This window comes from Corvus moneduloides, chromosome Z (genome assembly GCF_009650955.1).
Source record: "Corvus moneduloides isolate bCorMon1 chromosome Z, bCorMon1.pri, whole genome shotgun sequence".
In the NCBI taxonomy this organism is placed as follows: domain Eukaryota; kingdom Metazoa; phylum Chordata; class Aves; order Passeriformes; family Corvidae; genus Corvus; species Corvus moneduloides.
In genome coordinates this window covers 68,059,578-68,074,979 of record NC_045511.1, presented here as the reverse complement: position 1 = coordinate 68,074,979, position 15,402 = coordinate 68,059,578, and the positions used below count along the sequence as shown (strand labels likewise).

Sequence of the window (15,402 nt, the reverse complement as noted above, 5' to 3'; positions counted from 1 at the left end):
CTACGTGCAGGCACACGGTGCTGTGCGCTAGGGCGCTTTTTGTTTATTCCCCCCGTTCCCGGAACACGCCGGCCCCCCGGGGCTCGTGCCCGGCCCCCGCCTGCCCGCGGACCCACCTGGCCGGGGCGCGGCGGCAAGCGCCGGGCCGCAGAGCAGCGCCGGGCCGCAGAGCAGCGCCGGGCCGCACAACAGCGCCCGGGGCTGCATGGCCGCGCGTCCCGCCCGCAGGCCCTCCGTCCGTCCGTCCGTCCGTCCGTCCGTCCGTCCGTCCGTCCGTCCGTCGGTGCGGGCAGCGTGGCGCTGGCGAACGCAGCCCACAGAAGGCTGGGGCCAGCCAAGGGCCCCTCCGGGACTTCCTCCTGCCGCGCCGCTCCAGTGCCGCGAGGGGGCTGCGCGCCGAGGGGAAGGAAGGGGAGGAGAAGGCGGGGGCCAGCGCCCGCCGCCCCCGCGGGACGAAGAGCGCAGCCAGCAGCCCCCGCACCCAGCTGCGACACGGGAGGCGGTGGCGGGCTTGGGCGGGCTGAGAGGTCAGGAGCTCCAGAACAAAGGGTTGTGCTCAAGGAATTATTCTGAGCTAAGTTTGCCAAATTTGCAGTTCGAATGCCTCACGGGAGCAGTTCCAAGGCCAGATGAAATGCCGGCATTACTCACAGCTGAAAGATCACGCTGATTCAGAAAAGCCCCTTACAATTGATCTGCTTCGTATAAAGGAGATGACGTCCAAGCTTGCTTGTGTTGCATGGGTTCAGTAAACTGACTGCTCCACAAACACAGGGCAACCCACAAGTGATTCACTGCTCAGCTCTGCAGACCTGTCTGCTGTTCCAAAATCCCCGACAAAGTGGTGCCGCTCCCCAGTCCAGTGGCATGTGCCATGGACAAACTTCGGAAAGCTTGTGTACTCCTTTAGTGATTCTCATGAATCAAGAGGTGGTTGAAAAGTAACCTACATGAAAGTTATGTAGGAAAATATTTCGGTAATTTTGCAGTTATTATTTAGACTCTTTGCTTTAAGAACATCCCGATGCTATTTAAGTGCTTTGTATTTATCAAGCCTGTAAGACAGTCAGAAGCGTTACAAGTGGACATTCTGGCTTGCTAGGGTGTGCTGTCCTTGCCTCAACTGTATATCCTTCTGTTTACAGCAGTATAGGCAAAAAACAGGAAGGAGGGGAAAGCTGAACTTGTATGTATGAAGTGCCTTTGTTACTGCAGAAGCACCGACCTTTGCTTTTAATGGAGAATAAAAACCATGAAAAACAAATTCCCCTAATCATAAGTACTGCTTCCCAGTAAGTTCTATGTCTCTACAGTGTTCCTCGCATAGTCCCACTAGCTATAGCACGGTATGAGCTGACTCCATTTGTATAGAGCAAGAAATAGATCCATGTTTTACAGCTGGCCAGCCTTTCTACACCTCTATCATCCCAGATGCTCTGGGGAACCTAGACAAAATGCCTTAATTGAACTATTCATCTGTTTAGACAAGACCTTAATCAGATGTAATCATTTTATCTTGGAAGAGAAAGTGATGTCCTTGGTCATTCCTGTGGTCTCACAGTTCTATAAGCATACATAAAGGTTGCTCTTGTAACTTTCTAAACCCAAAATAGAACTGAAGTATAACAGATAATTGTAAAAATTACTCAAGATCTCAAAAAAGCATATATTGCCAGTATTTTTCTTACATTTCAAGAAGCCTTAACCAGTGGGCCCATGCTTGAGGAATAAATTAGTTTACAGAGTTTGTGAAACATATGAAGAGAAACTCAGATGGAACCTCCAGGGAGTGTTTTAGTCACAGACATTATAAACAGTCATAGGGCTATGTCCTTTCATCTTTGTAAACTAGTTATTATAAATAAAGCAAGTAAATAAAAACCATGCTTGTTAAATTTTGTGTCTGCATGTGAAACCCAAATTTATGTTTTGTAACCTGTAATTTTGTGAATCAACTTGCTCCTTTCCTCTCTCAAGATCAGCTTATTGTAACAGAGGTGAAGAGTTCACGACATCTAAAGCTTTAGTTTTTAATTCTATTTCTTGCACCTTTTCAGAGTTTTGGTTTTTCTGGCAGAAGTGTGTTACAGAAAAAAAACTTCATTTCTGTTAAACACACCAAATCTACCAAAAAAAGCCTGTACCTATCTAGTGAGACTGCTACATCATTAGTGTTTGTGAAAGGACATCTTTCTGCTGCTCAATACACATATTACTCTGGTGCATGTCAGAGGTGGGTAGTTACTGCTGAAAGATGAGTGTAGAAACATACCACAGGAGGGGAAATAGATCATCTAGGAAGAGGGTTGTCTATCTAGTTATAAACTTTTTGAAATCACATGTGACTGCCAGTGTTTCAGTTTTCTGGAAATGAAGGTTCTTTTACTCCTGTATTCTTTTAAAAGAAAGACGGACAGCTAAAGGAGGGCCGCAGACAAGTGCAAAGTGAAACAGAGCAAAGCTAGTGCTTGTATTGGTGTTTCTGTGTGCCTGGCCTAAGCAGAAGGATGTTGTTCTACAATTCTGTGGATAGTTTTGGATCTTCAGAGGCCCTTGAAAATGAAAAGTTCCAAAATAAACTAAGTTAGCTACCAAGCACTCTTAGTCAACTCTAAAAACATGTGATAGAAAAATGCATGCTGTGGGGTTAACAGACTAAGATGATAGTCTATTATAATTTGTTTTCACTACCACCAGTTAAGGAGGACAAAGTTGAGAGATAGGCAAGTTGTCCACGGAAAGATCCATTTTCTCCTGTAGTGACAACTGATGCAGAGGCCCTATTCAGTTGCACTGGCTTTGTTTCTCAGGTTTTGAACCAGCAATGCAAGTCTTTCCACACCACCATTTCATGACTAAAACTGGTTTCAGCAAATCCTGTCTATTGTTGAAGTCCCCACATTGCATCTTGCAGTAGCTTCTAAAAAGCCTGTCTTTTTTTTTGTTGTACGTAGTAGCTGGCAGCAGCACTGGGTGATAACAGAATCACTTTGCTCATTTGTGTGGTACTTCACACTACCACCTGTCTTACATGGAGGTAGAAAACATTGTGGTCAGTCCTGTTTATCAGGGTTGGTATTATTGTTTAGTGACAAGGCCCTAAATGGAACTAGCTAATTAAGGAAAAAAGCTTACAAAGGAGTTTAAAGAAATTAAATGATAATTACTCTTTGATGTGCACTAGGAAGAACAGGAAGCCCAGGAAATAGTCAGAAAAGGGGAGTGCTGGCACACAGACTGTACCATTCATACTTGTCATTACATCGGGACCAAAGACGCTTTTCTAAGCTTGCCTACACCAGGAAAAAACTGAGAAATGTGCTATTTGCTTTAGAACCAGGCAGATACTAGATGTGTCAAGTGTATTACACAAAATTGCATATCCAGGAGTACCTTACTCCCATAAAGTCTGTGGGGCTCTGGCATGTCTCACCAGCAGAACTCCAGGCTTTTGGCACTTTACCTCAAGAATCTGGTTTTAGGAGCAACATCACACCTGTGGCAAACTTAGTGCTCAGCTAGAATTTGTTAAAAATATCGTGATTAATCAAGTCTGTTGCAAATAGGGGAACAAAAGATAGGAAATTTAATTCATACTTAAGTAAAATTCACTTCTCTTTGGAAGGAAAAGTGAAGTGCTGTTTTTGCTTTTCTATCCAGGGTATCAATACTGCAGCATTTATGGCATGTTAAAATGTCTTATACATAACCAGCTAGAAGAAAAATGGAAACGTGGGAGTTTTTTAATCCTTTAATTAGGGATAGTAGCTGTTTTAAAGTAGTCATGTGTTCAAACTTAATGTCATGCATAAATTAATATCTCTGGTAAATGTAATCGTTTCTTCAGCTTGTGTAACACCACAGGTCAGTTAGTGTATCTATCAGCTGAGCTTGTAATCTATATATATGCCAGTGACTTAACACTGCTCTATTCCCATACCAGAGTTAATACTTATTTAATATTTGCTTTTATAATTCATTCCAGAATGTCTCACTGCCTGTCTTTTGAAGTGTTTGTCACAAGAAAAGTAAGAGAAGGAAGTATTTTCTATTGGTCACATTACTGATGGTACACACTTTCGCTCTGTAGGTATAAGTGATAGCTCCTAAGCAAAGTCATCATCACATTCAATGGCATAAAGGCCATGAAGTCTTCACTGCTGAGCAGCTTTCCCTAAGTGTACCGAGGACAGTCAGGCTTAATTACATGCAATTTTATAAAAGCACTGAAAGAAGTTCTTTCAATTACCATCTAGACTGCAGCTTTAATGATTCCTTGAAATGAAATTTAGGGACCGAGCCAGTTTAATTAGGTAATGTTTATTTTACATAGAACAATCTCCAAAGAATATTTAAAAAACCCAATCTAAATACTGATTTTATTGCATTTATTTTCTTACAAAAAAAAAAAAAAAAGACAGACAGGCACAATTTACGTATTCAAATACTTCAAACTGAACAACTGTTCGCTATTCAGATTTCCCCAATACCACTCCAAAGGCTGTGAAAGTAGAAAATGTCATTTTGCACGAGGCAGTAGTGCATTTAGTAGGAATGAATCACAAAATATATTTTTGTGAAGTAAGTCGTTATTGTCGCTTTATAATTACCTATAAAATTTTTTGAATTGCACAATAAGTTTGCTTTGCAATTGACAAATGCCACAAAATAGGCCTAGTATGTAACTAAATATTTGCTCAAACTATCCCTTAGAAACAAATTAGGTTTTCTTTTGGTAAATACTTAAAGTCTAGTATTAACTATATTATATATCTGAGGTAATTTAAAAATGTTTCAATAGGAAGAGGTTTATATATTCAACTAAATTCAATTTCTGCCTACCTTAATATCTACACAATAGCTGTGTGTCCAAAAGAATATTTTGATTTGAAAGTACCAACACCAATGAAATCTGGAACTGTTTAAATGAATCGATTTTCCTGGTTTTCTGTTTTGTTATCAATGCTGAAAAGGCACTGCCTACATTATTCGGAACATTTGGTGTTTTAGGGTGTGTTTTTTAAAGTTAAAAAGCATCCAACGACAAACTTCAAACAAATGTTTATAAGCAAAAAAATACTGAATAGACTTCCCACTGATTGATGAAGTCCATGATATCTGAAAATACTCATTTTCCATAGAACTTCTTATTCAACAAGAATATAAGCAAGTTCACATTCACTTTAGCTTTATCAAACATTTTCATTACAGCCACACCTTCATACTGCATCTGAAGCAAATCCTGAAATGAGAAAAAATCATTAGTGTCTGTCTAAATCCATACCTTACAACAACAAGATGTGATAAACATCACCAGCTCCAGGTTCTTCATAACTTAAACAACTGCAAGCAACCTTTGGCATAGGTGTAGAAAACATTACGTGTTCTCTAGATCCTAAGCTGTAGATGGTCAGTAACAGCAAACCAAAAGAAGTAACTGTTTTCTGCATACTTCCATTTTCTTTTAGTATGTCCTGCTTGCCACTGAACTAATGTGGGGTTTGATTTCATGTAGCTGTCCCAAGATAAACATTAAGTCAATGCCCATGCCCAGCATCCTGCAGAAGTTACATTGTTATTCTCCACATGATCTGCTGCTCTGTACTGATTGACTAGTTCATGCATATATGTGAAAAAAATACTGAAATAGTTTTTCAGGAAATGCAACAGCAACTATATAGCAAAGTAACAAAATTCAAACCTGGAAATGAAGCTGCACTTTTTCCATCTCAACTCCTAAAAATTTCGCTTTGATTTCAAAGTCACCCACTTCTTCTCCAGGTGTGATATCAAACATCACGTTCTTAAACCTTGAAAGAGGAAAAGTAATTGAATACATAGGCTGTGCAGTTTCATATAGTCCAGAGACAGTTTTGGGGAAAAAGCCTGCAGAACATGGAAGAACTTTGACCACAAGCAGTGTTGTTGCTGTCAAAAGAATCACTCCATCTCTCCCTGCACTGCACTCCATGCAGTGTCTTCTTAGAGACTTTCTGGTGTACAGGTAGCATGAAATACAGAATTCTGAAGTCATTTGTAATGGAGAAACAATACAAAATAAACGCCCAAAACAAAACAAAAAACCAGCCAAACAAAAAAAAGGCTGTGGGAAGTTCAGTGAACAAATCAGATCAAACATCCAGTAGATAGAAACAAGACAGCCAGATTTTCTTTCTACCATGCCCAAGTGTCTCTTTGCAGGTACATATTTGCCTCATGTGGCTTCTTCTACCTGATGAATCCACTTGGAAAAAAACAAACAAATAAAAAAACCTGGAAAAAAAAATTCATGCAGAAGGTGGATGGGAAGGTGCAAAGAATGGAAGACTTTCACTACCACAGCCTCAATATGGATGAATACAAAATGGATGTAAACCACCACATCCATTCACCCTGCCATAGTGAGGAAGAGCAGAAAACCTGGGGTTTACTAAGTTATTTGAAAATGACTGGTTAATATATGAAAAAAAATTGCTACAACTGCTTAAAAAGGTGGTCATAAATAGCAAGTCTGCTGCCAAACTTGTACTTGTCCATGTAAGCTGGTGCTAGGGCTGGCTTGTTAAAATATTTTCCCAAGGTAATCATAGAGCAAGGTACAAAGTAAAAAATTAATTACAACAATTAGATTGTAGCGTCCTTCTGAATGCAAAAGTCTGAGGTAATTTTAGCTGTGGCACAGGAAATTGTTAAGATTTCTTTCATCAAAAGCCAGACCCCTTCAGAAATTGTTGATTAGAAAATGCTTGGAGTTGTTTAGTACTGCACTTACTGATTGGTTTGAAGATCTTCAATTTCTAGGATGACACCTTTTTCATGAAGTCTTGCAGCTGTGTACTTTAGTGAGGTCTGTTTCAGCTTTTTGCTTCCCTTCACCTCCTCTTTTCCATCTAATTTAATTGACCTCCGTGAATTTCTGGAAAGAGAACAAGAAAACTTGCTTTTGATGTGCCTGTCAGATCTTTAATACTTCAGCTACTCTTCTAGAACTTTCTTTCACTCTTTTTTGAACTCCTCTAAAAAAACAGAATTAACATCCCAAAAAATCTAAGAGTTAGAGGAATTTTGAGCATGCAGTGAATCATCTAAACATCTTGCCAATGATTTTTAATCATCTTTTAGCACTTTTTTCAATTCTGTTGCGAAATGCAACCCTGATCCTAAAGAGTCCGCAATCCCCAGTTTAAAAGAGCAATTTGTACACTTATGGCAACATAAATGTTAAATGCTCTGTAGTTAGAGATAATTTTTGGATCAATGAAGTGTGAACTAGGAAAATTCCTACTCATGTCAGTAAAATGTTTTCATTTTGATACTTCGGTGGCATTGGTAGGGGGGATTGCTTTCAAGTAACTGCATCATACCTGAAAGGTAAATTATTTAGGCATTTATTTCCTCCTTTTCCATGCTAAAGACAAACCCCAAACCTTTTAAAGAAGGAAGAAACCAATAATTACTTCCCAAAGCTTCATGAACTCAAAGCATGCAAATGGTTCTGCAAAGTAGCACCAATTAAATATATTGAAAACATCTATACATCTCAAGACTTCTCTTTCTCAAAGGAAGTCTTAAATAAATGCAAGACTTTAGTTTCCAGATGCTGATGCAGTTTACAACTCTCACAGACCTTTTGTAGATTGTCAATCTGTTGGAAACAAAACTTTAAACTACAGATTATCACCTGATCTCCCTCTTGTTAGAACACACTAAAAGACACATTAGAAGACAAAATACTCACTTTCTTGTCAAGTTGTCTAAACAAGTTTTTATATAGGTGTTGTAATAATTAATTTGTTCCTCATAAAATGCTGTCTTGGAGTTAAGTGCATTCAAAGTCTGCTGGAGTTTCACCAGTTCAGCTTTTCGATGATGTCTGTATCTTCTTTGATTCCGGATATCCTAAAAAAATGTATTAATGTAACTAACTGTTGTATTTATTTGAAATTTTAAAAAGCCTCAGTTCATAACCATTCAAATTTGTAATTACACAATCTGACTTAATTACTAAGAGAAAGCACAAACTATCCTTTTAGTTCTTAAAAGAACAGTACCTGTAGGGAGTCCTACAGTTTACCTGGCAATCACATTGCTACTCATATATACAATATACCAAGCAGTGGTATATTGACAACTTTGCTGTTCTGCAGGGCCTAACAGACCCAGAACGCATAAGGAAGATGTCATTGTTGTGCTGAAGATAATTCAATATACTAAGATTCTTATGGCCAGAATGGGTTGTGGATGTGGAACAGGATTTGTTGACAGCAGTCCCTGTGCTTTATGACTGTCAGGATGGGCACCGCATTGGCCCACTATTCTTGTGTCCTGCCCAACCACAGCAGATCAGCGTTAATACCAATCAGATAATATTTCACAGGGGTTTGAGTCTTTTGAAACCTTACCAAGACCACAGCCATTCTTAATTGAAACACCACTGAGTAATTCCAATTACTGTTAAAATATACAAAGTTATATTGAAACACATTACAGGGGAGGAGTTAAATCATCATCATCAAATTCAATATCAGATTTGGATAACAAAGGTTGCAGTTGTATGTTATTCAGTTCACGAAGTTATGCAGGGATGTACTGTCTTTCATTTACTTTGCCAGGAAACAAAAACAATTTGCTTCATATGTGGATTGAGTAGTTTAGGGTAGCATTCCCTGAAAAATATGTATTTTACTTTTCTAACTGGAACGGATTTAGGCTAGATGCTAAAAAACCATCGATATACAGCGAAACATTCCATTTACCTTAGCGATCTCATTTATAATTTCTTGGTACTTAGTTGCTGAAGACACTAGTCCTGCTTGTTCCAATGTCCGGAGATTTCTCTGAATTTTCCTTTTCTTTTGTTCTATTGGTAGCTGCCCATCTTCAAAAATAGCCTGGCTGTTCTTCATTTTCTCTGGAGTTTTTGAATCTAAGATGGCACGTTTTTCTACAAGTTTCAAGTTCTCAGATTCCTGGGGGCAGGGGGGGAATCCAGAACAGTTATTTTCCAGATTTTGATAACTGTTAAATGTTCAAGTACATTGAATTCTCAAAGGAGATTATCAAAAATCAGGGTGCAGGCTTTATGTCCTATTACCACTTGGTCTCAAAGTACCCCATTTTTACTATGCCTTTGGGCATATCTTAAGTATGTAGTGACAACACCTAGACATACATTTGAATTAATCAAAATGTGTAATTCAGCCAGGTGACTCAATGACTTCACCAAGTTGTGAGAAGGCTGTCCAGATCTCACAGGTGTTTCCTACATATGCACACACTGAGGTTAACTAAAATCTGCACATTATTAAGATGCAGTTTTGTGTGTCAGTGTCTACAGGAAAGACTTCAACTGTGAGCTGCTCCCACTCAATTCCCATACTGAGGATAGCAGTAGTTCCCTGAGATTTGCTGGTATAGATTAAGCAAATAAACTAAAGGGTCAAGGAACTTGAATTACAATACTGAATTTAATGGGGTGGGGGGGAATGATAAGAGTAGAAAGATTCACCTCAGGCTATTTGATTGTATTATAAAGTAGGAGAGAAAAGACCCTGCTCACAAAAAGTGTAAAGAAAAAAATATCCTAGTCATCATCCTAGCTCACAGCAAGACTTATTTTTAATTTTCCTCTGAAGCTGTTTTCAATTATACAGTTAAAAAAAAAATTGCAAGCCTCATATTTCGGAAGACTCTAAATCTGCATAGTCTAAAGCCATCAACAAACAATTTCATTGTTATAACGTGATGGAGAAAGCTGTCAGAGATCTGTTAAGGCTTTCAAATAGCTATAATAAATTACTTTATTCCCTATTCAGTCACAGTATAGAACTCACCTGTTGTGCAGTGGCTGGTGTTTCTAGTATTTCTGAGAGTGTATCCCCTGGTTGTGTTCGTATCACATCCACGATAAGTCTTTTGGTCCTTTTGAAAGGGATATATGGATATTACAAACCAGTTATCACTGGACCACTTGTACATGTCATTTTTTCAACAATAAAATTCACAAACTCCCTCTTTATTATAGATTCTTGGTAAATTTTGCTTTCTAGCTTTTTATGTTTCAGAGCTTCCCTTAATAGTGTTGACTATCTGGTTTCTACACAGTCTGAATAGAGAAATACATGTAAGCTTCCCTCCATTTATTTTAGAAAACAGGTGACCAACTGGCACAGTAAAACAGTTACTGTTAACAAAAATACAAGCAACAACTTGCATGTGGATTTTAATTGTGATCATGACAAAACAGCAGACAGAAATGTAACCATTGAAAAGCCTGAGCTTTTCATCATTCCATTAAACATCATATTTACTGAATAAAGTGGAAATGCACTCAGAACTGCTGAACGCTGAAGGAATTTTACATTTGTTGCAGTGTGTTTATGCAAACCACTAAGGGCAGATATTTCTCTAGTGCCAACAGACAAAGAGCATTTCCTTGCTAAAAAAGGGAAGCTGCTAGACTCCTATATGTTAACCAGTTTTTTTCTTGGTAAGAATTTATCTCATTCCTGCTGCCTATTCATTCATAATACTTCCAAGAACTTCCTGTTACAGAATTCTATTAATTTAGAGAACAGGATTACTGAAATAGCTCACTATTCTTAACAATTAACAGAAAATTAAAGATGCAGCATAAGTTTCCACGGAAAATGTCTAAATACGGTCAAGATTTCTATGATAAAACCTAATAGTTTGAAGTGATAGTCTTCCTAGGTACAGTTACTTCTTCAGAAGTAAAACTTCACACCATCTAATAAATCCAGACTACTTATTTCTGATTTAAAAAACCCCAAACAGCTTATTAGATCATATTTTAATTACAGCCCATATCTGCCCTCCTAGTTATTGGTGCTGTCTTTCACTTTTAATGTGAATTTCTGCCTTCACACATGTGTGGTACATATAAACATGGTAATAGAGGAGAGTAGCATCCTGTTCTTCCCCAGATTGTACTAGGATCTTAGAGTAGGCCAATCCCTTTTCTGGACAGCTTGAAATGACTTCAGAAGATGGGTGCCAATAATTTGAAATTAAGTGCTGTTATGTAATTAATTTTTACTAAAAAGTAGACTGTATTCCGGAGTATCCCCATAGCCATTTTTTAATTTATTCACCAGATAGAATAAACACAATTCGCTTTCCTGGATAAAAGCATGCAGCATATGCACTATTCCTCCTGAAGTAACAGTTACATCCTTTTCAAATGGCTGATGACAACGTATCAGGGAAGTGTTTATTTTTGAGGGGGAAGAAAGGACATAATACTCTCTGACCCTTACAAGTCTAGACTGCTTTTCATCTCTGCTTTCTCAAGGCTATGGCATTTTAAAGCAGAATGCTTTTATAGCTTCATGAAGAAACACTTACTAGGTTAGGTAATGATGCAGTCATGCTCCAAAACACAAATGGCAATATATTTATTTTTCTGGAAGAACTGACAGTTCACCTGACTTTGGCAAAAGTTTGAGTAGCACTGAACACAAACTGGCTTTTGAAAACTGAATGCACTCAGCACCTCAGAAATGCACTTAGGCAGGGCAGTTGTCAAAACAATGTTTTTAAAAAAAAAGTAAAAACAAAACAAAAAGCATTGCCAGAATATAAAGGTTGGAGCAAAACTTACTTTATCATCAGACTTTTGAGATCCTGATCCTCACCTTCCCGTAACTCATATTTGCTTGTTAGAGACAGTGAAATCTCTGTTTTTGCAAGTTGATTTAGTGTGCTTTCCCTGTTGGGGTCATTGGGATCAACAGCTCCTTCCCCTAAAAGGAAACATTCAAAACCATAACTTAGCTATTTATAAGCTCAATTACAGTATTTTGGAAATCATGCCAATCCTTGCTTTTCAGGCTACTGATGTGCAAAACTTTTATGTTGTCTTCTCAAAGAATAATACAAACAATTTAACGTCCTTTATCCTAACATGCAGTGATAATGAAGAAGTGAAAGAGTAGCAGCTATGTTAACAGGCTATTCACTTGAATGTTGGTGTTATCTATGACTCCTAGCTACTTTCTGAACAATTTGCTACAATTAATGCAAATTAAGTATCAGTCAAATGCATTACTTTCTAATAAATTTGCATGATCTCAAAAATGTAATTTTTATTTGGATAATTAAATATCAAAAAAAAAAAAGGCTGGTTTTAGAATTTTCTATATACTTTTTCTAAGTTCTAGCCAACACTAGCAAATCTTAAAATTAGATTGTTAAAAAAATCACTTGCTTCCTGTCTGCAGTTTAAGCACAACTGGATCATTCAAAATATTATTAATGTTTGTATTTTGAATCACATCATTCATTTTTAGAGTGAGTATTGCAGCTAGAAAAAGGTTCAAGTATAAGGTGCAATGTTACAATAAGTGTTTGGACAAAAATTTTGTAGTAAACAGAGAACCAGAAGCTATTACTCTGAGAGACACAAGAGTATTAAGGCAAGCCTCTGTTTAATTCAGCCCCTAGAATGAAATTACACATAAAGACAAAATACAGCATACCAAGGAAAGATTCTATATCAGGAACAGGTCCCAGACCTTCCAGCAATTCGTTCAGCAGGTCATTAGTCTCAGTGGCAATGGCATCCTGGTGTTCCAAAAGCAGCTATAAACGAATGTGAATGAAATCATCATCCAGAAAAAGGTTTCTTGGTATCTTTATACTTGAAAATAAATCTGGAAACTAAAAGTTGAAAAACACAGACCAGGCATGATTGGGATTATGGAGGACCTTCCCAAGGCCAGGAAGCACCCTGGATTCTGGGCTAGAGTTTAAGGTTGCCCTTCCTGAAAAACAACAGCCTTGCTGTTGCTCCTCCAGGAATTGTCTCTGGAGTCCTAAATGTCACAGCTGAGCGGAAGATTTGCAATTAGGACTAACAAAGTCCTAATCATCACAGAATAAAGGGTGCTAATCCCAAGCAGAGCATTTTGGTGCTTCATCCTTAAACATGCAAAGGAATAAAGACAGTGTTGGTGGTCCACAGAAAGATACCTGTTTTCTGTATATCCATTCCAGTAGCTTACAACGTCAGTGATACCTTTCAGAAAGGACTGTATTTTCCAAGTGAGGAACCAGCTCTGCAGCAACCACTGCACCTAACAGACATGCTATGCCAGTCATTAGACTCACTAAAAGGAGTACTTGATCAGGACTAATGTTCACAAACAACTGCTGGTCATTAAAATGCAGGTGTAGGTCTATTCATAATTTAGAATAACAGGCACAAAGACAAGCCAGAATGTATGTTTTTAGCAGATTAGGTTATTTGTTTTGACTTGAATAAAACTGCCTTATAGTGTGGTCTGCTGTGAGTTGGGTGTTCTACCTTTTCCATAGTGTATCTGGCAGTATTTGTGAGAGGTTCTTTGTGGGCTTTTTTTTTTAATGGGGGAATGTTCTTGTGGGTTTTTTTTTTTTCACTTGGGTGGGGGGACACACAGGGGACATATTGCAAGCCAGGAAACAGATAGTGATATCCCAGTTTCAGGAGGAACATGTGGTAAACATTTAACTTACACTGTATTGAGTCATACTTCAGACTGCAGTTATTCTGTTCTTTACCCACACTAAGAAGGCATGATAGCACAGCTTCATTTTTTCTAAATCAGATGTTTGCATCTGCTTCCAAGAAGTCACGTGACAGAATGGCAGAGCCACAATACACAGTTTCTATTCCCAGAGTCAAAGGCTCTCCTTCAAATTGCTTTCACTTTTTTACCCATGACAGAAAATTGTTTCAAAGTTAGAAATGTCACACGAGACTAGAACATAAATGTTCTTTCCCCTCATCAGAAAGTGTTATGTACTAATTGTTATTCAAGATGATGCTTTTGCATGGAAACAGTATTCGCCTTTTTCCTGGGGAAAAAAAAAAATCTAATATTTAACTTCAGAACATTTCAGAGATGAAGAAATTACTTCAAAAGTAAGAAAGAAAACTAAGCTTTTCCCAGAGAATGTTAGCTGCAAATATTTGATAATCTGTATGCTACAGTCCATTGACAAGTCTGTTTTCATTGACTTACTGAATGGGTATTAATAATTTCTTCAATGGAAATATATATGACAGGCTTGCTAAGGGTCACCATATCAGAGTATTCATCAATATTGAATTTCTCCTCTGGTTCAGGAACATCACATGCTGCTTGAAAAAAATTCCTAAGAGAAAATGAGAAAGACTTCAATAATTGTCCCTTATAAATTCACTTTATTTAGCCTGTATAAAAAAGTCACAGTCAAGTCTTTGACATGCATTATATTTCTCTTATAACCTGCAATCTACCCTCAATGTTTCAAAGAGCCTTTTGAAGGCGATATGTAAATATGAATGATGAAGTGTTCTCTTTCCTGGGTAGCTGGTGGTAGACTGTTTTAAAGGGGTTGGGTTGTTTTCCCCTCGTTATTAACTTGGTAAATTTTAAGGACTTAGAGAAATATCTATTTAATGCTCTAGAAGTTACAAAAAGATTTCCCTCTGATTTTACGAAGGCACTTTGTAGTATGAGGTATGCCAAGAAGGAATTGATTGAAATAGCTGCACAAAATTCCCATTTGTCCCACAAATGTTTACGTTGCTGTTAGGCAGAAAATGAGCTGCTCAAAATGACAGAAAATGCAGTATTGTTTAAAAATATAAGAATCCTGAGAGGAAAAAATGCAGAGTGTGGTTGAAGTGTTACTTCATTATGACTAGCATGTACACGGACTACTGAGACCTGCTTCGCAAAATGACAACTGATGTCTCTCCAAGCTACTGACTTCTTCAGGAATGTGCACAGACAACTGAGAACCAGCAGAGTCCTCCAGTCAGAGAACCACTTTTGTTTTCCAAAGTGAGAGGACCTGAAATGGGGCAGCTGGGAAAAACAGGGTTTTGGATGATGCCTATGGATTTGCTCCTGGAGCCATGTTGTGCCAGCCCTGTGGTGTTGAAGAGTATACATGTTTCAGGTTCACAGCACATTTAAAGTATTAGAAAAGAATAATTGAAAAAAAAAACCAAAAAGAAAAAAGGGGAAGGGTTGTGATTCTTCACTTTGGAGAGGAAAAGCTGGGGACTACAAATCAAATTGTACAAAATCACAGTGGTATTGTATGAGATGTGTGCAGAATTCATACTCAAGTCCAAAAATTAATGGCCAAGAGGATATGCAATGAAACTGCAGGAAAATTTTAATTTTAACTAACAGGTAGCAAACTTCTAAATATTGCTACAGGAGGGGTTGTGGAGGCAGATGATCTCAAAGGCTTGGGAAGGGTGTGAACAAATTCCTGCACAAGTTCATAAGTGCAGAGTAAAAGAACTAGGCAGGCTCAGTAGCTTTTAGCGTAGCTAATATTGCTAATATTGTTCCGAAAGGGAACAGGCAGCTAAGGGCAGCCACCATTGCTGTCTAAGAA

At 38.2% G+C, this 15,402-nt stretch overlaps 2 protein-coding genes across 14 annotated transcripts in view; both read right to left on the bottom strand.

Annotated features, from left to right (window-relative positions):
- Nucleotides 1-1,327, bottom strand: part of LOC116437908 (3'-5' RNA helicase YTHDC2-like) — a 49,412-nt gene extending 48,085 nt beyond the window's left edge. The window contains exon 1 of one of the 2 annotated variants that reach the window (XM_032096265.1): nucleotides 117-1,327. In XM_032096265.1, the coding sequence (XP_031952156.1) occupies nucleotides 117-207 (91 nt within the window). In that variant the 5' untranslated portion in view covers nucleotides 208-1,327. The remainder of the gene's footprint in view (nucleotides 1-116) is intronic. The other variant, XM_032096267.1, reaches the window with a different exon arrangement.
- A 3,059-nt stretch (nucleotides 1,328-4,386) lies between these two features.
- Nucleotides 4,387-15,402, bottom strand: part of IQGAP2 (IQ motif containing GTPase activating protein 2) — a 124,205-nt gene continuing 113,189 nt past the window's right edge. For 11 of the 12 annotated variants that reach the window (XM_032096250.1, XM_032096252.1, XM_032096257.1 and 8 more), the window contains 9 exons: nucleotides 14,028-14,160; nucleotides 12,501-12,603; nucleotides 11,624-11,765; nucleotides 9,834-9,921; nucleotides 8,757-8,969; nucleotides 7,739-7,899; nucleotides 6,773-6,916; nucleotides 5,702-5,810; nucleotides 4,387-5,242 (listed from right to left, as the gene is read on the bottom strand). In XM_032096250.1, coding sequence (XP_031952141.1) covers nucleotides 5,129-5,242; nucleotides 5,702-5,810; nucleotides 6,773-6,916; nucleotides 7,739-7,899; nucleotides 8,757-8,969; nucleotides 9,834-9,921; nucleotides 11,624-11,765; nucleotides 12,501-12,603; nucleotides 14,028-14,160 — 1,207 coding nt within the window. In that variant the 3' untranslated portion in view covers nucleotides 4,387-5,128. Of the gene's footprint in view, nucleotides 5,243-5,701; nucleotides 5,811-6,772; nucleotides 6,917-7,738; nucleotides 7,900-8,756; nucleotides 8,970-9,833; nucleotides 9,922-11,623; nucleotides 11,766-12,500; nucleotides 12,682-14,027; nucleotides 14,161-15,402 lie in introns of those variants that run through there. The other variant, XM_032096262.1, reaches the window with a different exon arrangement.